Below are 27,273 nucleotides of genomic sequence, written 5' to 3' on the forward strand. Positions count from 1 at the left end.
TCCAATCCGAGTCATCACCCACAGTTGGGTGGGGCGCATCTCCATGGAAACACTCACAGAATTACAATCTAATGAACACTGATAGGTCTGCCCACACAAGATTACATCTAAGATAATGGCATTTTGGGGGACATAATACATTCAAACTGGCACAGAAACAAAGAAATACAGAGATCAAAGAAAACCAACAATAAAACTCAAGGCAAAAGAGAGAAAACAACCTCCAGAATAAACTAATCAAGGAAATCAGACTCCTGGACAGCAAAAAATCACAAACCACACCAGGAAACACAAAGATATGGTCCAAAGGAACAAACTGATACCCAAACTGAGATTCAAGAATTGAAACAATAAAAGATGTTCAAACAAATCTTCTAAATCAAATTGAGTTGAAGGAAAATGTAACAGAAGACATGAAGGATAAAAAGAAGACACTGGGTGACCATAAGAAAGAATTTGTAAGCTTGAAGAAACAAATGGTAGAAGTTATGGGAACGAAAGGCACAACAGAAGAGATAAACACAATGGAGACATTTAACAGCAGATTTGGTGAGGCAGAAGAAAGGATCAATGAATTAAAGGACAGGACGTCTTTTTTTTTTTGTCCTACACACAAAAAAACAGGGAAAAGAATGGAAAAATATGAGCCGGGTTTCAGGGAACTGAATGACAACATGAAGCACACAAATACACGTGTTATAGTTGTCCCAGAAGAAGAGAAGGGAACAGGGGCATAAAGAGTAATAGAGGAAATAATCAATGAAAACTTCCCAAATCTTATGAAAGACATAAGATTACAGGTCCAAGGAGTGCAGCATACCCCAAACAAAATTGAACCTAATAAACCTACTCCAAGACACTAATCAGATTGTCAAATGTCAAAGACAAAGAGAGAATTCTGAAAGCAGCAAGAGAAAAGTCATCCATAATATACAAGGGAAGCTCAATAAGACTTAGTGCAGATTTCTCAGCAGAAACCATGGAGGCGAGAAGGTAGTGATATGATATTGTGCTGGTTTGAATATATTATGTCTGTGACAGTTTGAATGTATTATGTCCCCCCAAACGCCATTATCTTTGATGTAATCTTGTGTGGGCAGACGTATCAGTGTTGATTAGATTGTAATTCTTTGAGTGTTTCTGTGGAGATACACCCCACCCAACTGTGGGTGATGACTCTAATTGGATAATTTCCATGGAGTGTTGGCCCGCCCACTGGGTGGGCCTTGATCAGTGGAGCCATATAAATGAGCTGATGGACAGAGGGAACTCAGTGCAGCTGTGAGTGACATTTTGAAGAGGAGCTACAGCCAAGAGGGACACTTTGAAGAAAGCACAGGAGCTGCAGATGAGAGACAGTTTGAAGAAGGCCATTGAAAACAGACTCTTGCTCCGGAGAAGTTGAGAGAACAAATATCCCAAGTGCAACTAAGAGTGACATTTTTGAGGAACTGCAGCCTAGAGAGGAATGTCCTGGGAGAAAGCCATTTTGAAACCAGAACTCTGGAGCAAACGCCAGCCTCGTGCCTTCCCAGCTAACAGAGGTTTTCTGGACACCATTGGCCATCTTCTAGTGAAGGTACCCGATTGCTGATGTGTTACCATGAACACTTTATGGCCTTAAGACTGTAACTGTGTAACCAAATAAACCCCCTTTTATAAAAGCCAATCCATCTCTGGTGTTTTGCATTCTGGCAGCATTAGCAAACTAGAACAATGTCCCCCAGAAATAGCCATATTCTTTAATGCAATCTTATAAGGGCAGATGTATAAGTGTTGATTAGATTGTAATCCTTTGATTGAGTGTTTCCATGGAGACTTGACTCAATCAACTGTGAATGAAATGTTTGATTGGATAATTTCCATGGAGATGTTACCCCACCCATTCAGGGTGGGTATTAATTGGATCACCGGAATCGTATAAAGGAATTCACAGACAGAAGGACCTCAGAGCAACTGAGGGGGACATTCTGAAGAGGAGCTGAAGCTAAGAGAGGACAAAACACCCCAAGAGCAACATTTTGGAGAACACCATTTTGAAACGCAACCTGGGAGCAAGCAGATGCCAGCCACATGACTTCCCAGCTAACAGAGGTTTTCCAGACGCCAATGGCCTTTCTCCAGTGAAGGTACCCTATTGTCAGTGCCTTACCTTGGACACTTTATGGCCTTAAGACCGTGATTTTGAAACCAAATAAACCCCCTTTATAAAAGTCAATCCATGAGAATATCTTCTTGACCAAAAGGGGGATGTGAAATGAAACGAAATAAAGTTTCAGTGGGAGGCGGGGCAAGATGGCAGACTGGTGAGCTGTATGTTTTAGTTACTCCTCCAGGAAAGTAGGTAGAAAGCCAGGAACTGCGTGGACTGGACACCACAGAGCAATCTGACTTTGGGCATACTTCATACAACACTCATGAAAACGTGGAACTGCTGAGATCAGCGAAATCTGTAAGTTTTTGCGGCCAGGGGACCCGCGCCCCTCCCTGCCAGGCTCAGTCCCGGGGGAGGAGGGGCTGTCAGCTCCGGGAAGGAGAAGGGAGAACTGCAGTGGCTGCCCTTATCGGAAACTCATTCTACTGATTCAAACTCCAACCATAGATAGACTGAGACCAGACACCAGAGAATCCGAGAGCAGCCAGCCCAGCAGAGAGGAGACAGGCATAGAAAAAAAACAACACGAAAAACTCCAAAATAAAAGCGGAGGATTTTGGAGTTCTGGTGAACATAGAAAGGGGAAGGGCCCTGAGGCGCATATGCAAATCCCGAAGAAAAGCTGATCTCTCTGCCCTGTGGACCTTTCCTTAATGGCCCTGGTTGCTTTGTCTCTTAGCATTTCAATAACCCATTAGATCTCTGAGGAGGGCCTGTTTTTTTTTTTTTTTTTAATCCTTTTTTCTTTTTCTAAAACAATTACTCTAAGAAGCCCAATACAGAAAGCTTCAAAGACTTGCTATTTCGGCAGGTCAAGTCAAGAGCAGAACTAGAAGAGCTCTGAGACAAAACACAATAATCCAGTGGCTGAGAAAATTCACTAAACACCACAACTTCCCAAGAAAAGGGGGGTGTCCGCTCACAGCCATCATCCTGGTGGACAGGAAACACTCCTGCCCATCGCCAGCCCCATAGCCCAGAACTGCCCCAGACAACCCAGTGTGACGGAAGTGCTTCAAATAACAGGCACACACCACAAAACTGGGCGTGGACATTAGCCTTCCCTGCAACCTCAGCTGATTGTCCCAGAGTTGGGAAGGTAGAGCAGTGTGAATTAACAAAGCCCAATTCAGCCACCATTTGAGCAGACTTGGAGCCTCCCTACACAGCCCAGCAGCCCAGAACTGCCCTGGGGGGACGGCACTCACCTGTGACATAGCACAGTCATCCCTCAACAGAGGACCCGGGGTGCACGGCCTGGAAGAGGGGCCCACTTGCAAGTCTCAGGAGCCATACGCCAATACCAAGGACTTGTGGGTCAGTGGCAGAGACAAACTGTGGCAGGACTGAACTGAAGGATTAGACTATTGCAGCAGCTTTAAAAATCTAGGATCACCAGGGAGATTTGATTGTTAGAGCCACCCCCCTCTCCCTGACTGCCCAGAAACACGCCCCATATACAGGGCAGGCAACACCAACTACACACGCAAGCTCGGTACACCAATTGGACCCCACAAGACTCACTCCCCCACTCACCAAAAAGGCTAAGCAGGGGAGAACTGGCTTGTGGAGAACAGGTGGCTCGTGGACGCCACCTGCTGGTTAGTTAGAGAAAGTGTACTCCACGAAGCTGTAGATCTGATAAATTAGAGATAAGGACTTCAATTGGTCTACAAATCCTAAAAAAACCCTATCAAGTTCAGCAAATGCCACGAGGCCAAAAACAACAGAAAATTATAAAGCATATGAAAAAACCAGACGATATGGATAACCCAAGCCCAAGCACCCAAATCAAAAGACCAGAAGAGACACAGCAAGTGGAGCAGCTACTCAAAGAACTGAAGATGAACAATGAGACCATAGTACGGGAGATAAAGGAAATCAAGAAGACCCTAGAAGAGCATAAAGAAGACATTGCAAGACTAAATAAAAAAATGGATGATCTTATGGAAATTAAAGAAACTGTTGACCAAATTAAAAACATTCTGGACACTCATAGTACAAGACTAGAGGAAGTTGAACAACGAATCAGTGACCTGGAAGATGACAGAATGGAAAATGAAAGCATAAAAGAAAGAATGGGGAAAAAAATTGAAAAAATCGAAATGGACCTCAGGGATATGATAGATAATATGAAACGTCCAAATATAAGACTCATTGGTGTCCCAGAAGGGGAAGAAAAGGGTAAAGGTCTAGGAAGAGTATTCAAAGAAATTGTTGGGGAAAACTTCCCAAATCTTCTAAACAACATAAATACACAAATCATAAATGCTCAGCGAACTCCAAATAGAATAAATCCAAATAAACCCACTCCGAGACATATACTGATCACACTATCAAACACAGAAGAGAAGGAGCAAGTTCTGAAAGCAGCAAGAGAAAAGCAATTCACCACATACAAAGGAAACAGCATAAGACTAAGTAGTGACTACTCAGCAGCCACCATGGAGGCAAGAAAGCAGTGGCACGATATATTTAAAATTCTGAGTGAGAAAAATTTCCAGCCAAGAATACTTTATCCAGCAAAGCTCTCCTTCAAATTTGAGGGAGAGCTTAAATTTTTCACAGACAAACAAATGCTGAGAGAATTTGCTAACAAGAGACCTGCCCTACTGGAGATACTGAAGGGAGCCCTACAGACAGAGAAACAAAGAAAGGACAGAGAGACTTGGAGAAAGGTTCAGTACTAAAGAGATTCGGTATGGGTACAATAAAGGATATTAATAGACAGAGGGGAAAAATGACAAACATAAACGAAAGGATAAGATGGCTGATTCAAGAAATGCCTTGACAGTTATAACGTTGAATGTAAATGGATTAAACTCCCCAATTAAAAGATATAGATTCGCAGAATGGATCAAAAAAAATGAACCATCAATATGTTGCATACAAGAGACTCATCTTAGACACAGGGACACAAAGAAACTGAAAGTGAAAGGATGGAAAAAAATATTTCATGCAAGCTACAGCCAAAAGAAAGCAGGTGTAGCAATATTAATCTCAGATAAAATAGACTTCAAATGCAGGGATGTTTTGAGAGACAAAGAAGGCCACTACGTACTAATAAAAGGGGCAATTCAGCAAGAAGAAATAACAATCGTAAATGTCTATGCACCCAACCAAGGTGCCACAAAATACATGAGAGAAACACTGGCAAAGCTAAAGGAAGCAATTGATGTTTCCACAATAATTGTGGGAGACTTCAACACATCACTCTCTCCTATAGATAGATCAACCAGACAGAAGACCAATAAGGAAATTGAAAACCTAAACAATCTGATAAATGAATTAGATTTAACAGACATATACAGGACATTACATCCCAAATCACCAGGATACACATACTTTTCTAGTGCTCACGGAACTTTCTCCAGAATAGATCATATTCTGGGACATAAAACAAGCCTCAATAAATTTAAAAAGATTGAAATTATTCAAAGCACATTCTCTGACCACAATGGAATACAATTAGAAGGCAATAACCATCAGAGACTTAGAAAATTCACAAATACCTGGAGGTTAAACAACACACTCCTAAACAATCAGTGGGTTAAAGAAGAAATAGCAAGAGAAATTGCTAAATATATAGAGACGAATGAAAATGAGAACACAACATACCAAAACCTATGGGATGCAGCAAAAGCAGTGCTAAGGGGGAAATTTATAGCACTAAACACATATATTAAAAAGGAAGAAAGAGCCAAAATCAAAGAACTAATGGATCAACTGAAGAAGCTAGAAAATGAACAGCAAACCAATCCTAAACCAAGTAGAAGAAAAGAAATAACAAGGATTAAAGCAGAAATAAATGACATAGAGAACAAAAAAACAATAGAGAGGATAAATATCACCAAAAGTTGATTCTTTGAGAAGATCAACAAGATTGACAAGCCCCTAGCTAGACTGACAAAATCAAAAACAGAGAAGACCCATATAAACAAAATAATGAATGAAAAAGGTGACATAACTGCAGATCCTGAAGAAATTAAAAAAATTATAAGTGGATACTATGAACAACTGTATGGCAACAAACTGGATAATGTAGAGGAAATGGACAATTTCCTGGAAACATATGAACAACCTAGACTGACCAGAGAAGAAATAGAAGACCTCAACCAACCCATCACAAGCAAAGAGATCCAATCAGTCATCAAAAATCTTCCCACAAATAAATGCCCAGGGCCAGATGGCTTCACAGGGGAATTCTACCAAACTTTCCAGAAAGAACTGACACCAATCTTACTCAAACTCTTTCAAAACATTGAAGAAAATGGAACACTACCTAACTCATTTTATGAAGCTAACATCAATCTAATACCAAAACCAGGCAAAGCTGCTACAAAAAAGGAAAACTACCGGCCAATCTCCCTAATGAATATAGATGCAAAAATCCTCAACAAAATACTTGCAAATCGAATCCAAAGACACATTAAAAAAATCATACACCATGACCAAGTGGGGTTTATTCCAGGCATGCAAGGATGGTTCAACATAAGAAAATCAATCAATGTATTACAACACATTAACAAGTCAAAAAGGAAAAATCAATTGATCATCTCAATAGATGCTGAAAAAGCATTTGACAAAATCCAACATCCCTTTTTGATAAAAACACTTCAAAAGGTAGGAATTGAAGGAAACTTCCTCAACATGATAAAGAGCATATATGAAAAACCCACAGCCAGCATAGTACTCAATGGTGAGAGACTGAAAGCCTTCCCTCTAAGATCAGGAACAAGACAAGGATGCCCGCTGTCACCACTGTTATTCAACATTGTGCTGGAAGTGCTAGCCAGGGCAATCCGGCAAGACAAAGAAATAAAAGGCATCCAAATTGGAAAAGAAGAAGTAAAACTGTCATTGTTTGCAGATGATATGATCTTATATCTAGAAAACCCTGAGAAATCAACGATACACCTACTAGAGCTAATAAACAAATTTAGCAAAGTAGCGGGATACAAGGTTAATGCACATAAGTCAGTAATGTTTCTATATGCTAGAAATGAACAAACTGAAGAGACACTCAAGAAAAAGATACCATTTTCAATAGCCACTAAAAAAATCAAGTACCGAGGAATAAACTTAACCAAAGATGTAAAAGACCTATACAAAGAAAACTACATAACTCTACTAAAAGAAATAGAAGGGGACCTTAAAAGATGGAAAAATATTCCATGTTCATGGATAGGAAGGCTAAATGTCATTAAGATGTCAATTCTACCCAAACTCATCTACAGATTCAATGCAATCCCAATCAAAATTCCAACAACCTACTTTGCAGACTTGGAAAAGCTAGTTATCAAATTTATTTGGAAAGGGAAGATGCCTCGAATTGCTAAAGACACTCTAAAAAAGAAAAACGAAGTGGGAGGACTTACACTCCCTGACTTTGAAGCTTATTATAAAGCCACAGTTGCCAAAACAGCATGGTACTGGCACAAAGATAGACATATAGATCAATGGAATCGAATTGAGAATTCGGAGATAGACCCTCAGATCTATGGCCGACTGATCTTTGATAAGGCCCCCAAAGCCACTGAACTGAGTCATAATGGTCTTTTCAACAAATGGGGCTGGGAGAGTTGGATATCCATATCCAAAAGAATGAAAGAGGACCCCTACCTCACCCCCTACACAAAAATTAACTCAAAATGGACCAAAGATCTCAATATAAAAGAAAGTACCATAAAACTCCTAGAAGATAATGTAGGAAAACATCTTCAAGACCTTGTATTAGGCGGCCACTTCCTAGACTTTACACCCAAAGCACAAGCAACAAAAGAGAAAATAGATAAATGGGAACTCCTCAAGCTTACAAGTTTCTGCACCTCAAAGGAATTTCTCAAAAAGGTAAAGAGGCAGCCAACTCAATGGGAAAAAGTTTTTGGAAACCATGTATCTGACAAAAGACTGATATCTTGCATATATAAAGAAATCCTACAACTCAATGACAATAGTACAGTCGGCCCAATTATAAAATGGGCAAAAGATATGAAAAGACAGTTCTCTGAAGAGGAAATACAAATGGCCAAGAAACACATGAAAAAATGTTCAGCTTCACTAGCTATTAGAGAGATGCAAATTAAGACCACAATGAGATACCATCTAACACCGGTTAGAATGGCTGCCATTAAACAAACAGGAAACTACAAATGCTGGAGGGGATATGGGGAAATTGGAACTCTTATTCACTGTTGGTGGGACTGTATAATGGTTCAGCCACTCTGGAAGTCAGTCTGGCAGTTCCTTAGAAAACTAGATATAGAGTTACCATTCGATCCAGCGATTGCACTTCTCGGTATATACCCGGAAGATCGGAAAGCAGTGACACGAACAGATATCTGCACGCCAATGTTCATAGCAGCATTATTCACAATTGCCAAAAGATGGAAACAACCCAAATGTCCTTCAACAGATGAGTGGATAAATAAAATGTGGTATATACACACGATGGAATACTACGCGGCAGTAAGAAGGAACGACCTCGTGAAACATATGACAACATGGATGAACCTTGAAGACATAATGCTGAGCGAAATAAGCCAGGCACAGAAAGAGAAATATTATATGCTACCACTAATGTGAACTTTGAAAAATGTAAAACAAATGGCTTATAATGTAGAATGTAGGGGAACTAGCAATAGAGAGCAATTAAGGAAGGGGGAACAATAATCCAAGAAGAACAGATAAGCTATTTAACGTTCTGGGGATGCCCAGGAATGCCTATGGTCTGTTAATTTCTGATGGATATAGTAGGAGCAAGTTCACAGAAATGTTGCTATAGTAGGTAACTTTCTTGGGGTAAAGTAGGAACATGTTGGAAGTTAAGCAGTTATCTTAGGTTAGTTGTCTTTTTCTTACTCCCTTGTTATGGTCTCTGTGAAATGTTCTTTTACTGTATGTTTGTTTTCTTTTTAACTTTTTTTTCATACAGTTGATTTAAAAAAGAAGGGAAAGTTTAAAAAAAAAAAAAAAAAAAACAAGGAAAAAAAAAGATGCAGTGCCCCCTTGAGGAGCCTGTGGAGAATGCATGGGTATTCGCCTACCCCACCTCCATGGTTGCTAACATGACCACAGACATAGGGGACTGGTGGTTTGATGGGTTGAGCCCTCTACCACAGGTTTTACCCTTGGGAAGACGGTTGCTGCAAAGGAGAGGCTAGGCCTCCCTATGGTTGTGCCTAAGAGCCTCCTCCCGAATGCCTCTTTGTTGCTCAGATGTGGCCCTGTCTCTCTAGCTAAGCCAACTTGAAAGGTGAAATCACTGCCCTCCCCCCTACGTGGGATCAGACACCCAGGGGAGTGAATCTTCCTGGCAACGTGGAATATGACTCCCAGAGAGGAATGTAGACCTGGCATCGTGGGACGGAGAACATCTTCTTGACCAAAAGGGGGATGTGAAAGGAAATGAAATAAGCTTCAGTGGCAGAGAGAATCCAAAAGGAGCCGAGAGGTCACTCTGGTGGGCACTCTTACACACACTTTAGACAACCCTTTTTAGGTTCTAAAGAATTGGGGTAGCTGGTGGTGGATACCTGAAACTATCAAACTACAACCCAGAACCCATGAATCTCGAAGACAGTTGTATAAAAATGTAGCTTATGAGGGGTGACAATGGGATTGGGAAAGCCATAAGGACCACACTCCACTTTGTCTAGTTTAGGGATGGATGAGTAGAAAAATAGGGGAAGGAAACAAACAGACAAAGGTACCCAATGTTCTTTTTTACTTCAATTGCTCTTTTTCACTCTAATTATTATTCTTGTTATTCTTGTGTGTGTGCTAATGAAGGTGTCAGGGATTGATTTGGGTGATGAATGTACAACTATGTAATGGTACTGTGAACAATCGAAAGTACGATTTGTTTTGTATGACTGCGTGGTATATGAATATATCTCAATAAAATGAAGATAAAAAAAAAAAGTTTCAGTGGCTAAGAGATTTCAAGTGGAATCAAGAGGTCACTCTGGTGGACATTCTTATGCACTATACAGATAGCACCTTTTAGATTTTAATGTATTGGAATAGCTAGAAGTAAATACCTAAAACTGTAGCCTTGACTCTTGATGATGACTGTATAAGAATGTAGCTTACAACGGGTGACAGTGTGATTGTGAAAGCTTGTGGATTTCACTCCCTTTGTCTAGTGTATGGATGAATGAGTAGAAAAATGGGAACAAAAACGAAGTGAAAAATAGGGTGGGATGGGGGCAATGATTTGGGTGTTCTTTTTAACTTTTATGTTTTTTTCTTATTTTGATTCTTTCTGATTTAAGGAAAATGTTCAAAAAATAGATTGGGGTGATGAATGTATAACTATATGATGGTACTGTGAACAGTTGATTATACACCACGGATGACTGTATGGTATGTGAATACAGTTCAGTAAAACTGGATTTAATTAAAAAAAAAGCCAATCCATTTCTAGTATTTTGCATAATGGCAGCATTAGCAAACTGGAACAGATTTATTCAAGATACTGAGAAAAAAACTGCCAATCAAGAATCCTATATCCAGCAAAACTGCCCTTCAAAAAAGAGGGAGATTTTAAAATATTTAGAGATAGACACTTAGAGAGTTCGTGAACAGGAGACCTCCTCTACAAGAAATACTCACGGGAGTATTACAGACAGATAGGAAAATACAGGAGAGAGAGGTTTGGAGAAGAGTGTAGAAATGAAGATACCAGGAGACAGAAAGAGGGTGAAGATCAGGTATTTGATGCTGAAGGAGTACAGAATGTTCAAAAGGATCGACTGTATAGATCTAGAAATGGATAGCATAATACTGGGTGATGGCAGTACAATATTGTAAGTACACTGAACAAAGATGACTGTGAGTATGGTTGAAAGACGAAGGTTAGGGGCATATAAGACACTAGAAGGAAAGACAGAAGATAAGGAGTTGTGAGGCTATCTTGGAGGTTACTCTTATGCAAGTTTCAGCCAGACTTTATTCCAAATGGCCACAGTATGCCAAACCTGAATCAAACCCAAAAATACTAACGAACACCTGGGTCCCTATCTGAGACTCTAAAAATTCCACTCACCAAGTTTAATTTTCAGAAACTTAAATCCTCCAGAGCATTCCTATGCCAGAGAAGTCCCCAAACCCAAAGGCAACAGCCTCTTCAAGAACATCAACCAGATGCATTCCCCTTCACCATAATGTTGATACCCCTTTTCAATATGAATGAGTTAGGGTGGTCACTGCCCAGATATCCCTGAAGACTGAGTGATCAAATGGGAGAGAGGGGTAGCAACAGACAAGACAGGATTTAACAAAGGATTATGAGTACTGAATCTTTACATAATATATATTTTTTAAGTTTCTAGGGTTTTAGAATAGTTAGAAGGAAATAACTGAAATGGTTGTACTATAACTCATAACATTCTTTGAAATTTGCTAACTACTTCTTAAATTGTACTTTGAAAGATATCACTTTTCTGTATATGTTATATTTCACAATAAAAAAATGTAACAAAAAACAAACACAGTTTTGTTAGCTTTAGTTCTTTCTTGGGCCTTGCTGCTAAGCTATTGTCTGCTATTGCTTTTGCTGTCAATGTTTATCCCCTTAAGTCAGTCCTAAGCCCATGTTTCCCTTCTAATTTATTATTCTAGTTACCTAGGGAGCTGGATATTATGATTACAGTAAATAAGCCTCAATAAGGCTCTAGAAGAAGTCTTGAAGTGTGAGGTGCAATCTCATAGTGCATATGCTTTGTGACGATTATATACATGGACCTCAGAGGTCATTTCCCCATGTGTTCTAGAGGATTAAAGCTGTAACTACAAGAGGACCAAGTTGGGCCTTAATCATCTTTGAATTTCCACTAATTCTGACTTACAAAAGAAGTTTTAATATTTGTTGAACTGAAGTTGCTAGAACCACAATCTCCAGATAAGTGGGATATGGCTATTTTTTATTAATCTTTAAAGAGATCCATTTTCACGTACTGAAACTGCTACAACCTAACAAATTGTTCTTATGTTCATTAGTTAGCCACTTAATTATGCAAAGCTCAATAACAATTTACCTGGCAACTGAACTATTTAATTTTTGCCACCACAATTGTGGCTTTCCTAGTAGCTGGTTAAAATATTTCTATCCTTTCATGGGGAAAAAAATCATCAAACTAGTTGAAACTCTGCAATGTCCAATTGAGTGCAAAGGTCTCTGCCTGTGTTAAATCAATTTCTTTGAGTGTAAATTCTCCACAGTAGTACACAAAAGAAAAAAGAAAGTATCGCCAGAATCAAAGCCATTCATGCCCACTTCCCTAACTGAATACTAGAAATTTTATTAAGGGGGATACAGTTATGTTGCATCATGCATACATCAAACTTGAATGAATTTAACTACATGCAGTCATTTATTTTATAAAACTAAAAATACTATAAAATTATATTTTGCAAATACACTCTATTTTTATATATTATCATATAATCATATTTATAGAACTGTCACTATTCAATTTACTCAAAAACATACTGTACAATGGTGATTTTAAGGGTAATTTTGACTAATCACTGCACTTTAGAACTTACACCCCCACACCCAAAGATACAATACTTCTGTGTTATACTGATAGCAGTATGGGAAAAAAAGTTTGAGAATTAAATTATTGATTCTATCATAAAATCTAGTGAACTCTGAAACAAAATAAATAGGAAAAAACTCCCAATTGACTATTTCCCCATAATTCCATTCTGCCAAGAGATAGTCCAAACAGAAATGACAAAACAAAGATACAATATGAAGTAGATGTTCATGAGGTATGTAAGCACAGTGATAAAATAATCATAAGCATATATAATACTTAGGCAATTGATAATCAAAAATCAATAATTTTTGTTGATCAATCTGAAAGCTTTGTTTTTCTGTCTGTGGATAGATTTTAATACCATATAGATATTTCTAAAATAAGGACTCATTTATTTACTATCACATACGAACCAATATATTTTGATGTCAAATATTCACAATTAAACAGGTTAAAAATCCCTAAAGAACTTACATTAGGAGTACCCAAATCTGTAGCTGTTTAAGGAATAAAGCAGAGTGAGCTCTTCTCCCATTGCTATGGCTGTGTGGTTTTCAGTTGAGATGTTGAGCCAAACATCACTTTAAGGCAGGGGCCCAATCAAAAAAGGAATCATACATTTCAAAGAATCACACACTCCTATTAACTACTAAAATGGAGTGGTGGATCATCAGAATCACTTTTTTGCTACCAATAAGTTAAGCGGGAATTGCTTAAAAAACAAAAACAAAAACAACAACAACAAAAAACACCTTTCAAAATAAAAAGCACCTCAGGTTACCTAAATGAACTGCAAAGTAAGCAAACTGACTGTTCTTACTGAAGGGCCCACTCTAGTACCTGAACTTTTGATGGCCATGGAAATCCTTTCACTTACCAGAAAGACCTGGTTGGCACTTTCACTGAGAGTTGAGTCATCTGGGCTGTCAACAGGTGTCTGACGTGTAAACTTTGAATCAAACTGACTCACATCCTCTTCAGATTGCTTTACAAAAACAAAGTGGTTAGAAAGTAATTAAAAGTCTATATTATACATGTCAATCAAATACATGGAATGCATTAGAGAAGGCTCTACATAGAGCTCTTTTTGCAGGGCTTGACTATAATAAAGTATCAGAATAGAATCTTAAACTGAAAAATAAATGTTGGTGGAATGTATCAGGTCAAATTATATCTTTGAATTTTAAACATGCATTAAAATAGATTATAGTACACAGTTATCATTCCTTTAAAACATGAATATCAATTTACCCCTCTCACAAAGCTTCAGTTTGCCTAATTCAATGGCTAAATATCTTTTCAGAGAAAATTTGTTAAGATGGCTGCTGCAGGTTTGTAATAAACCTGAAAAACTACTGAAGTAGAATTATAATACAAATCACTTTTTTAAGATGGTCCAGTTAAAGTCTCTCCTCATAGCTTATTTCATTCTTTTAGGTTGCTCAAGGAGCAAAAATAATATTCTACTCTGAATGAGTATATTTTCTTGCAAAGTAATATTATCACTGAAATTTTAAGCACCAGATTTGTTTCATTAATTCCTTTTCTCTTTCCCAGTATATTTAGTAAGACTCTTGAGCCAGATACAGGAAATACCAATTTAGAAAAGCTAATTTAATACTAAAACATAGCACACTGACCTCATTCACAAAAGATTCTTCTAATTAAAAAGTTCAGGACTTACTAACAATGATCAAACCAAGACCACTGAGTACTCCTAGAAACCAGATTGTGATCTCTCAATTCCATTTCCCATTAGAAGGAGTCAAGACTCCTTGGAGAAATGGCTTCCAGGTGTGAGGAAGGAAATGTACAAGATGGGCACAGAACATCATTTCCTTGTTTTGCTCTCTAGTCTAAAAACAAACTACTATGATCATGTAAAGGACATAAAGAAGGTCATGTCAAAAGGATACTGCCCAAAGATGGAAAAACTTGAGCATTAATAAAAATAACTGCAATGTATTGAAACACAAATATATTAAAATATGAGTTTATAATGATACCCCTAATGAGTTTATAATGATACCCCCCCCCCCAAAAAAAAAAAAACCTACATAATTCATTGGTCAATTTATGAAGATGCTGAGGAGGTGATTCATTATTTTGAATGATTTTGAAAACTGGGAAAGAATCAAATATTTATCCTGCCTTTCCTGTATGAGCTTTATGTACCTCAGGTAACCAAGCAATTGATAAGCTTTGTTTTAATAGAAGAATTCCAACTAATAAATAACACTTATAAATTATTAAAATGTATAAATAAAATAAATAAATAGAACAAATAGCAGTATTAGAATAAGACATTTTGCAAACTCCCAATAAAATCATGGAACTAGACCACAGTTTCTCAATCTTAACACTATTAACATTTTGGACTAATTCTTTGTAGTGGTTGCTGTCTTGTGCATTGTAGGAAGTTTAGCGGCATCAATGACCTCTACCTCTGCTAAACCACAGATACTAATGGCACCTCCTCCCCAAGTTGTGACAATCAAAAATGTCTCTAGACATTGCCTAATGTCCCTTGGTAGGGGGTGGGGGTGGGTGGGAAGCAAAATTGCCCCTGGTTGAGAATAACTGATGTAGACAATGATCAATGACTGCTAACATCACTAAAAGAAATACAATTATGCATTATGTTTCCTGATCAAAGCACACAACACCAAATTTTAATATGAATCAGATCAAGCCTCTAGATCTAATTACCAGTTTTTTGGGTTTTTTTGAAACATAGGGAACAGATGAACATGAGTCAATGAGACCATGGGATAAAATCAGCAAAATCTAAATGTGAGGAATTCTACAAGACAGATGATTGAGTGTCCTCTAAAAATCCCCAGGGGAAGAATTGAGAAGGAAAATCTATAGATGAAAAGAGACTTAAGAGACATAGTAAACAAACTATGTATAGACTTTAACTGAATTCTCACTGAAACAAACCAAAAAGAAAAGAAAAAAGGGAGAAAAAAAAGATAACTGAGGAAACTGTCAAATTTTTAGGTGTGATGATGACACGGTGGTTACTTTTACGTTTAAACAAGGTGAACTGATAATTTTTGAAGCTGCGCAGTTGGTTCATGGGGTGAATTATTCTCCTTACAATAGTATACATTGAAATTTTAAAGTGGGTCCCCTGTGCTCCAAGGCCAAATTATAATAATTACCCTCCTTCTATACCACCTATATCCCAAGAAATGAAAAAGAAATATTTTCTCAGATTCTAAGACAGAAGAAAGACCAGAACTAATGTACTAACTCATTTATTCATAAACATAAGCCAACATTTTGAAGAAAAAATTCCCAGAGAATCATATCTTAAATGGGGTTGAATTAAGTAAAACAAAAAAAGCAAAAACTCCAACTACTTGAAAATTTTAAGTGTCTTAGGCAACCAATTTAAAAATAGTTAATATAGTCAGTAATTGCTATTCTTGAAAACACTGTACAGAATAAAGATTCTGAAGAGAAGAGAGGGTAGGTCAAAGTTTGTTGAACTGTTAATAAATATAAAGATTTGGACTCCTCTGAAATTCTCTTACACTAAAAAAGTACTAGGACCCTCAAATTTTATCTTTTCATGTATACATACCAACAGGGGTTTAAAGGGAGGCTCCACCTTCCGAGCCAGAAGTTCTTCCCAGTTAATATGTCTGAAGAAAGGATGAGCCTAGAAAAAAAGAGGAGGAAGACAAGTCATGAGGAACAGACTTTACTGGACTGACAATAACTGCTTGTTTGAAGTTACAAATCACAAAATAAATTAAACATAAGCAACTACATAAAACCCTCACAAACACACAAAATTAGCATTTCCTCTCCCAAAACACCAAACATACAAACACCTACCTGAACTTCTCCAGCATCCCCAGGACCAGCTCCAAGACGAGAAGCAGCATTTCTTTTCAGCAGCTTTAAGGAGGGGGTGGGGGGGGGGGAAGGATGAAACTTGGTCACAATGATTTTGTTCTCTTTAGAATTTGCTTTTCTACTTTGCCTTGAGAAAACACAATTTACTAATTATCATAAATACTATTTGGGAATAAAAAGAAATCTTTAAACAAGCAAATTTATATTTTGCCTTCAAAACTGTAGGCCTTTTTGTTCAAAATCTGTACATGATTCTTTATTCAGAACATATGTTAATTTCTATCAAGTTAAATCCTAGTAGTTGAGGCTCATGTTGTGAGTGTCTGTTTAAGATCCCTTACCTTTTTAAGCAGATCTCTGGCTTCTTGTGTGAGGTAGGGAGGCAAATTGAGTTTACATTTGAGGATTTTGTCAATTGTTTTCTTTCTATTCTCCCCAGTGAACGGGGGCTAAGAGCAGAAGAAAGTGAAAAAATTAGCATACAAAAAACAAATTTTAAAAACATAACATTATACGTTTCTTGACATTGAGATCAGAAATGTATGTTATGACATGGTCTACCTGCTAAAGACCTGTAGTTTTTAAGTGACAGCACCAAGGAAATAGCAATGTTCTGGAAGGAAGCCTGGGTTTCCATTATTTACTTATATTGTGAAAAAGGATGAGTCATGATTTTATGCTTCAAATTCTCCATTTGTAAGGACAATATCTATTCTACATTTATTTCATAGGACTGCCATGACATAGATCATTTAAGTGAACATGTTTTTAAAGTAAGGGGTACCATATAATCATAAGGCATTATTAGTGTTAAATTGTTTTTAACAAATCTTTGGGCTTTCAAAATAATTCCACTGGTAACATTTTCAGAAAGCACAGGAAAGGTCTCCTGCTGTAGTGATTTAGACCATAACACATGCAGCTTTTAACTGTGCACCTACTGCTCCAGTCAGCATGTCATACATTAATGCTCCCAAACTCCACCAATCCACAGCACGATTATGGCCACTTCTCATCAAGATCTCAGGGGCCCTACAATGAGAAAAAATAATAAACTTGAAGAATTCACCCACTTGTATATCATACGAATTATAATTTTAAAAACAATATATGGACCCAAACAGTGCAACAGAAAACTTAGCACACTATTACTTAAAGCAGGTAAAAGTTAGCTGTTACCCCCAGACCAGCTATATTTCTGTCAACATGCAGCTCACATGTATTCTATTGTTCCACAAAAGGTATGTGTGACTGTTCCATCATGAATAGATTCTTTGCATAGTCCAAAGTCTGTGAGTTTCACATGACCTACAATGAAAGATTATAGAATGGTTATTCTGAGAATTCTAAGTATGTCGTGTTTGAACACATTGCACAAGACAATAATCTATCCTTCTATTTATATTTTCCTTTTTCCTGCCTTAAGGTTTCTGAAGATGTCAGGAACTAACGAAGTGCCATCCATAAAATAGGATACTAAATCTTTAAGGCTAGGGCAAAGTTATCTTTTGCTAATGACCTGATCTATTAAGGGGAAAATAAAGATGGCAAAATAAGTAAAACAGTTTGTCTAAGATTTCAGCTTTATTTATAGCCAGAACCCTCTACCATAGCAAGAAAATTTCTGGGGGAAATTTTCTTTTAGTTCTTGATGAAGTCTGGTTTAAATACATAGACCCTAATAAACATACTCTGCATCTTTTAAACAAAGGTGTGACACTGCACTTCAAATGTACAGCTTTCATCACAGTGAACTGTGACTTGAGAGTTCTTAAAATGGTCTCAAAAAGTTGCCTAAAACAAGTTACCTTATTCTGCCCAATACTACCAGTTGGAGCAAAGAAATGTAACTGCTATATGGCATGGGATCATCTCTGATCCAGAAAATGAAAAATTAACTACCTTACACAAAGAACATTTCAGTTGCTTTAATTTTACTGAACTGTCATTAGATATCAACTGTCATTAGTTCAACAATCCCAGGTGCCCCATTATTCGAGGTTTATTTCAGAGGAAAGAAAAGGCAATGGCCTACTGATTAAAATGTAAATGTGTGTCTGACACTGAAGAAGAAATATGATCTTTATTTTCACAGAACCACTTCAAGCTTATGGGTCAAAGAAGAAGCTAACTAGTCACTCCCCTATTCTATTCTTGGTCTTAGAAGTCACACTCATATAAGGGGGAAGGGTGGGTGTGGGGAAGAAATGGGAGGGAGACACATACATTCCTATGACACACTTGGTTAAGTATGTAATTTCTCCTTAAAAAAAAGAAAAAGGGAAAAAGCACTATTTGGAACATTATACTGGCCTCAGTTATCCATACATGGTTTTCTGTCCAAGAGTTTGTTAACAGTTAACCACCTCCTCCATAAACTTTGTAGACATCTAAGGATCTGCGTGCAGCTGCCATCAGCCCCCCAGATACCTTGGACAGTTGACAGCTGACTGCTCCTTTTGGGTGTGAGTGAATTGCCACATCCAACCAGCCCAGATTAGCGTAACATAAACTGAACTCTCTGTAGCAGCACATAATTTTAGTCAAGACTCACTTTGCTGTATTTACAGTTGTATAGAACACTAGTCTCTCTGATGTTTATGTTTGTTGTAGCAAAAAAACAGCAAGAATAAACTGATGGTCCCCTAAACATTTTATATCCAAGGCTGCATCAAATCTTTGGTTTAATTCCAATCCCTACTTTTTTCCAGCATTAGTAAAATTTATCATAAAGAGTATGGCTTCCAATATTTATGTATTTCTATCATTAAAGAAAATTCGATTTGTATTGTTAAGATTTAGTTTCCAATTTAAGAAACAAACTAAGTTTATTGTTTGAACCAGCTTCTGGTTCACCATATTTTACGTAAGGATTTCAGAAGAATGACACAGCTAAAAAGAATAAGGATTAAACCTCATTGAGTGGCCAGTTATCCTCAACTCCCTTTAATCTCAATATAGTTAAGAATCAGCAACTATCATAATGCCATAAATTCTGAGGGAGGAAGTATATAATAATAGACAGATGGATATGGGGCTTTGAAAATGGCCATGACTTGTGTGGGAAGATTTTAAGATGATTATTTATAGAATTGTTTACGGTATATCTCCACCTTGGTGATTAAGCATGATATTCTCCGGCTTCAGGTCTCTGTAGATGATCCCCTTTTGATGTAAATGCCCCAAAGCCATGGAGATTTCTGCCAAGTAAAAGCTGGAAACAAAAGTGATTTAATAAAATTAAAAAGAGTAATTTAGCCAAAGCAGCTTATGTATATGGAGCAAATTTCCTTGAAAGAAACAGACATGCACCAAAGACCAAATTAGTGGGGGTGGGAGGTGGGGATGGGGGGAAGAGATGGCATAGGTTGCTGCCAAAAGGCACAGGGACATATATGTTTCACTCATTTTAGTGAAACTATAAACTGCTTTATTTCATCATTAGAACATACTGCTAAAATTGAAGGAAGTCCAGAATATGCCAAACTATCACTGGTCATGTTTTGTTCTGTCTGTGTAGGAATTAGGCCAACAGCCATTCAAGTCAAAGCAAATTTCTCCCACTCACCCCCAACTTTCAAATCCCAAAGGAATTAGGAACTTGGTTATTCTCAGAGATCAAGTTTTGATTTCAAAAGATAATTTATAACCTGACCCTTAGAATCCCACTCATCCCTGCATATTTATATACAGCTTATGCCCCACAGTATCCGCCCTCCCTCTTGCCAGCCAGCCCACAACTATAAACTGCGTGACACTCAAATTTATCTACCTCAAAAGAATTAAGGGCTGAGTCAACCCTGTCTGGATTCGAAAAGCACAAGGCACTGCGATACTGGCTGCATAACAATGTTGCAATCCTGCAGATTACTCCAGGATGGAGAGGGTGTGTCCTAGAGGACTGAGGCAGTTTCACAGCCAGCACGACCACAAATACAGCCTCGAACACGGCTCAGAGAGCCTCCTCCAAAAAAGGGCACTTCATCCCTAAGGCTCTTAAATGCAGCTTCTGTGTTAGAAAAGGCCTGAAATTAAACAATGGGATGCAGTTTGGTAATTAAGGTAAAAAAACATTTAAGAGTTGTTTTCTATTCAATTAATGTGTAGGATAAACTGATTTATTGTTACCCAATACTGGCACCTCACAAAAGGATGTGTATATTTTTAATTTGAAGCAGATGCCATCTTAAGAAATAAGAGGGTAGATCCCATCCTGGCCATATAATCAATCCACAGAGGATGTCTGCAGGCTTATCACCTCCCTAAGACTGCACCTTGGCAACTGGAAAGTCTAAAAAAAAAGGGAGATGATTTCTGATACTTTCCATTGTTCCACACACAAAGTTTCACTGGAAAAACCACACTCACCCATGGCTAAGGAAGAACTGAAAGCCCCATAGAGAATGGTCTGCCCTGCATGAAGAGTGTTCCACCCAAGGCCTGGGGCAAAGGCTGATACAACCTCCAAAATATACCCAGTCCCAAAGCTCCTTCTCCCCCTTGAAGTCCTAAGTGACTGACTGGCTCCAAAACAATTTACTGAATAATCTGGCTGCCGACAATGGAAACGGGGCTTTGCTTTTAATTATGTGAATCATTACCTGAATCCATGTAACCACAAAAATTTCACTTACCAGGCTGTGTCTTCCATAAATATTCCCTCTCTTTCTAATTGCATAAATAGTTCTCCTCCTATAAAGAAAAGAAAAAAAAAACATTAGAAATAAAAGTCTTTATTTACAACCCACTTTTAATGAGAGGGTTTGTGTTTTCCTTCTAACCAGAATTAAAGAACCATCATTAAAAATAAAAAAATAAAAAAGATCCAAAGGATTACAGGTTTTAAAACTAAGTCCTCAAGATTCTATTTTTAGCACTGTTCTTATACTTATGTGAAACATATGCATTTAAATACTAGAACTGGCTTGAAATTCTAGATTTTACATTTACAAACTTCATAATATTTGTAGATTCTAAGCCCAAGGTAAAAAAAAAAAAATCTTGATTACAGCCTCTCTAACATTTTACACATAAGTGGAAAAATGTTAGTATATAATTAAATCAGCCTTGTAAATTAGTAAATGCCCATATTCCATTATTTTCAGGGCTTATAAATAAACTGGATGAGACTAGAAGAAATCTGGCAATAGCCTTAAAAAGCATGGCACAATTTGAGCATCAAAATAATGGTAATAAAGGATAATATCTCACCTAATAATCTTAGAATCCATGAGTTCAAAATGATGTAAATGAACGAATGAATGAATGAATTTTTAAAATGGAGGAGAAGGCAAAGCTCTTTCTTACAGAAGAATGCTAAGTAATAAATGTAGGAGGCATGATGGAATAAGAAAACTCACTCAGCAACCATCATAGCTAACTGTTTCAGGCAAGATTCAATGGATGCTACAACTGATCGTGAAAGTTTGATGAGACAGATATTTACATAGTTTCAAAGTATCTCCTCAAAAGATACTTATTACAAAGGGAAACACAGAAACTTCACCATGGACAAAACTGGCAGACACCACCATATCCATGTGATAAAAGTTAACATCACCTGAAATGGGAAAAAGATAAATAACATGTACCTCTTGATCTGATGTACTGAGAAGGATACAATGCCAATTCGATGGTCCTGCCAAAAATGTACAGCCTAAATCTAATCATGAGGAAACATACCAACCCAAACTGATGCTCATTCTATGAAATAACTGACCTATTCTCTTCAAAAACGTCAAGATCATGAAGGACAAAGAAAGATGGAGAAACTGTTCTAGATTAAAGGAGAGTAAGGGGAGATATTATTGTATAGATGTTAATTTCCTAATTTTGATAATTATGTTTATATAAGATAATGTTCTTGATTTTAGAAAATATACGCTGATGTTATTTAGGGACAAAGGGAAAACATGTCTGTAACTCTCTTAAACAGTTCAGGAAAAAAATTATGTGTGTATGTGTGTATATATGTATCCATGTATATATCTATGTATATATACATATACATATATAGAAACATACATATTCATATATATACATAGAGGGACAGAGAGAGGAATAAAACAAAAAAATGTGGTAAAATGATAACATCTGGGGAATCTAGGTGAAGGATACATGGAAATTCTTTGTACTGTTCTTATAACTTTTTGTATAAGTCTGAAATTATTGCAAAATATATTAAAAGGATAAAAACAGCAACAGTCACAAAAAAGTTAATAAATTCTATAGCTTCTGTTCCATGTTATAGGCTATTGAGAAATATCTATATCTCAGAAAACTCAAGTGTGTTTGGCAGAGATAGAAACCTGTAATCTATAAATGATATGGGGATCAAAAGGTTCCCAGGAAGTGGTGGGCCCTGGAAAATGTAGACAATTCCCAATGTAAACTGCATTCCCTATCAATAAGGCTACATTAAACAAAATTCTTCTTTTTAGACCCAGTTTGTGGAGTAAATTTAAATAATTACACCAAACTGTATGAACTGACCGCTGAGATACTCAAGGATGAGGTAGAGTTTTCCACCAGTCTGAAAGGCATAAATTAAATCCACAATGAAGGGATGCTTTACTTCCTCCAGAATATTCCGTTCTGCTTTTGTATGAGCTGTATCTTTAGCATTTCTTACTATCATTGCCTAAAGGAAAAGAGATGGTCTATGAGTACAAAATAGTAGACACATTTTTATTCTACTGTGACTGGAAAATCTAATTTGTGTTTTTCTTGCCAATATTAAACGATAATTGTAGTTCCCACTACAGAATAAGAAAGACTTAAAGAAAGACAGCCAATTCTCATACACATCTTATCTGTGCTGTTTGGATTTTTTGCTATGAACAAGTAAAAGAAAACTTTAAGATACATTTATAAAATCTGTAAACAGAAGTTTATTATATTCACCAACTGTTGAGTATCAACTATGCTCCAGGCTCTGTGTCTAGAAAGCAGAACTAGATGATGTCCCCTGCCTATAGCAGCCCATAGTCTCAGGAAAGAGAGACAAGTTAATGCAGGTAAGCACAGGATACTGGGTGAAGAGGGGAACTGCATCTGACCTGGCAAGAAGTCTTCCTGGAAGTGGTGATACCTAAGCTGCATCTTGAAAAGTTATTAAGATGAAACTCAGAGGTTAAAAAAGACTTTCAGTACAAAAGATGCAGGACAAAACAGGACAGGACATTCCTAGGGAATCTGCAAGTAGTTCAGTATGGTCAGAGATGCACTAGAGAAGTAGGCAGAGGCCAGGAATCGCAAGACTGGGACACCTAGGCAATGGAAACTAATTCTCAGCTTAGAGGCAGAGTAGAAATGTTGAGATGAGTTATATGAATAACCTTTGATTTTAAGAAAGACAGTTCTAGTAGCAGTGTGGAGTTTTAGGGAGGCAATGAGACAAGCTGGGAGGCTAGTACAGTAAATTAAGTAAGAAGATCAGTCACTAAGAAAATAATGGCAGGAAAAAAAAATGAAAGGGTTTAGGTACACCATTAGCACTTTTTGACTAATCAGATATGTGAAGAAATTATAATACTTTGGTTTCTGCTTAAGTAATAGGATAGATAAAGGTGACATTTTATCAGGGAATAGAAAAGAAGAAAAATGTTTGGGGAAAATGATGCATTGTTTTGGACCAGTTAAGTCTAAGTTCAAGGAAGTTACCCTGATGACACACCTCTACAATATGAAAAAGCAAATGCACAAGGTTATTATTTACAACATTATTTGTGAAAGCAAACATTGGAAACAACCCAAATTCCCAAACATAGGATATTGGCTGAAAACCTATGGAATATCTACACAATGTGTAAAAACGCTATACAAGAATGAGGAAGATCTCTATGAAAGCAAGGTACCGAAGAGCATATGTAGTTCAACAACATGTACAGTACACTATCTTTTGTGTAAGAAAGGGGAAGTAAGAATACCTGTAAGTATCAGCTTATATATGCAAAAATGAACACAACTAAGATAACCCAAAGCTAATGAGAGTGGAAGGGGAGAGGAGGAAAGGAAAAGGGATTTCTCCTTCCGAATAAAACCACAATGTTTTTATGATCCTTTTTTTTTTTTTGGCTAAATCAAATATTACTACTGTGGTTATAAAATGGAGGTTTTGGCTTTTGAACAATTTTAATGTTTTATACATCCCCAAATAAAATCAACAGAGATGAGGGAGCAATAAAATTGAATACAATAGAAATACATACACTTCATTGCATATTATACTGAAAACTTTACCACTGAAGGAGAAAAAAGATATTTAAGTACCTTTCGCTGCATACCCTTAGTGGTTTATACGTAAGCATAAAAAGAACTGCAAAGAAATCTTGAACCATACTTAAACTTGTAGCTGACAGTAGTGTTGGTATTAAAATTCTCAAACTATTATGCATGTACTGTACAACTGAGAAAATGAATAAATTTCCTGATGATGTGGGAAAACAGAGATGTAAATACAGAATGAGGGAAGAAGAACCCTGTGCAAACTGGATTAGAGTTAGGAGTATTAATATGAATTCATGATTTAAAAAGAAAGATAGAAAGAAACAAAAAACACAAAGAAAAACTTCCAAGCTCCATCCACTGAAAAAGCAATAAACCAATGACACCTCAGCAGCAAGGAGCATAGCTAATCCTCAGATCCTGGTTTGTAAATACCATTCTTTACCAAAAGAAATCAGGGTTCCTTAGAAAAATGGATAATTCAAGGCTGGGGTCAAGGAAAGTGCAAGATAAACCTGGAGCACTCTACTGTAGCAGAAAGTAAGGAAGTACTCAAAAACTGATGGGGACAGAAGCCATCTTAAAAGGGCTCTCACTACAAAACTTGGGACAATTTGAGAAGCAGAATGAATGACAAAAATGAAGAACATGTGAATAAAAAAGAAGATCTACAAGTCCACACTGACTCTTCATAAAAAAATAAAATAAAATAATGGGATAAGAAGAGTTCTTCTTTACAGAAAAATGTCAACTAATTGAGGAAAAACAGTAAAAACAGAAAAATCTCTATTTTACAATTGCCATAGTAATATTTGATTTAGGCAAGAAACAATGGATGATAAAACCACTGGGTAAAAGATGATTAGAGGATGCCCTGTTTCAATTAAGACGGCAGAGGAAGACACTTCAGGGCACCATCCCCCCACAGAAGCTTTGAATTACCAGCAAAAACTGGCAGAAACATCTTTTCAAAACTTCAGAAAACAATTAAAGTACTGTACTACAAGGTGAGACTGAATCAAGAAAAAGGCTACATGAAAGCAGTAGGATCTCAGGCAGTAAGATCTCGGGCCCTGGCTGGCCATCCCCCTTCCCTCACCAGCTCACAGTGTGGATCTCTAGTCCTGATTCTGGAGGGAGCAGAGCAACCCTTGTGCACATACTGGGAGCACGTATGTCTGGCCCAATCTCTGGTGTTGAGCTACGGGACTGAATAAGGACACTGCTCACATATTTGTCATCCCAGAATTTGCCTGGTGGGTAGAAAGTGGCTCACAGAGATCTCCTACAGAACACTGTGGGAAAGCAATCAAGTGCCTGCTGGGGGAAGGGACTGGTGGCTGTAGGACATACAGTGTTATGCCCAGGACTGTGTTTCTTAGGGAAGAGGGGGCATTTGCATCCATATAAACAACTCCTAAGACCAGACATGCATGCCCAAGACAAATGCATGTGAAGAAAGGATCAAGGAGGCCTCTAAGCTCTGGCCTCAAGCTGTTCTCTAAACTCACTGTATGGATAAGCTCTGAAAAAAAGCACTCCCACAGATCAATCAGAAAATACTGGGAAAGGTGTTTTCTCCCCCATCACCCCCTTTTTTTTGCTAACTCCTGGCATTCAAACAAAGCACTGTCATAACACTAGCTGGATTCAAGCTTAAGAAACAGATGCCTCAGAGTATAAATTCCAGTAATAACACATTAAAATATCAAAATGTTCAGGTTTCAACAAAAGATTACAAAACATACAAAGAAACAGGGAGCAATGGTCCAGGCACAGGAGGTTAATGCATTAGAAACCATCAGTATGGAGGACCAGACCTGGGACATACCAAAGACTTTAAACAAATGGTTTGAATATGCTCAGAACTCAGAGCTAAAGGAAAACATGGACAAAGAACTAAAGAAAAATCAGGAAAACAATTGGTGAACACAAAGAGAGTATCAACAGAGAGATGGAAATTATGAGAAAGAACTAAACAGAGCTGAAGACCACAGTAATAGAAATTAAAAATTCCCGGGGCAGGGCTGGGGGTAGGGTGGGTTCAATAGCAGATTGGAGCTGGCAGAAGAAAGAATCAGTGAACTTGAAGATAAAACAATTGAAATCATTCAGTCTGAGGAGCAAAAAGAAAACAGAATGAAGAAGAGTGAACAGAGCCTGAGGAACCTGTGGAACACCATCAAATATACCAATATACACATGTGAGAGTTCCAGAAGGAAAAGAGAGAGAGATAGGAGCAGAAATAACAGTCAAAGAAATACTGGCTCAAAACTTCTCAAATTTAATGGAAGATACACATATACAAATCCAAAATGCTCAATGAACTTCAAACAGGATAAATGCAAATAGACCCATTCCACACCATATTATAATGAAACTGTCAAATGGCAAAGATAAAAAGAGAATTCTGAAAGCTGCAAGAGAGAAGCAACATGTCACATACAAGGGAGCCTCAATAAAATTAAGTGCTG

At 37.4% G+C, this 27,273-nt stretch overlaps 1 protein-coding gene across 7 annotated transcripts in view; it reads right to left on the reverse strand.

The window, feature by feature from the left end:
• RPS6KB1 (ribosomal protein S6 kinase B1) overlaps positions 1-27,273 on the reverse strand; it is a 169,934-nt gene that overhangs the window by 119,996 nt on the left and 22,665 nt on the right. For 5 of the 7 annotated variants that reach the window (XM_037808430.1, XM_037808428.1, XM_037808426.1 and 2 more), the window contains exons 5-13: positions 23,065-23,212; positions 21,207-21,264; positions 19,686-19,786; positions 17,790-17,880; positions 17,514-17,604; positions 16,914-17,021; positions 16,552-16,614; positions 16,295-16,372; positions 13,580-13,687 (exon numbers count right to left, since the gene is read on the reverse strand). In XM_037808430.1, the coding sequence (XP_037664358.1) occupies positions 13,580-13,687; positions 16,295-16,372; positions 16,552-16,614; positions 16,914-17,021; positions 17,514-17,604; positions 17,790-17,880; positions 19,686-19,786; positions 21,207-21,264; positions 23,065-23,212 (846 nt within the window). Of the gene's footprint in view, positions 1-13,579; positions 13,688-16,294; positions 16,373-16,551; positions 16,615-16,913; positions 17,022-17,509; positions 17,605-17,789; positions 17,881-19,685; positions 19,787-20,304; positions 20,598-21,206; positions 21,265-23,064; positions 23,213-27,273 lie in introns of those variants that run through there. The other 2 variants (XR_005212601.1, XM_037808431.1) reach the window with 2 other exon arrangements.

This window comes from Choloepus didactylus, chromosome 18, assembly GCF_015220235.1.
Source record: "Choloepus didactylus isolate mChoDid1 chromosome 18, mChoDid1.pri, whole genome shotgun sequence".
NCBI lineage: Eukaryota > Metazoa > Chordata > Mammalia > Pilosa > Megalonychidae > Choloepus > Choloepus didactylus.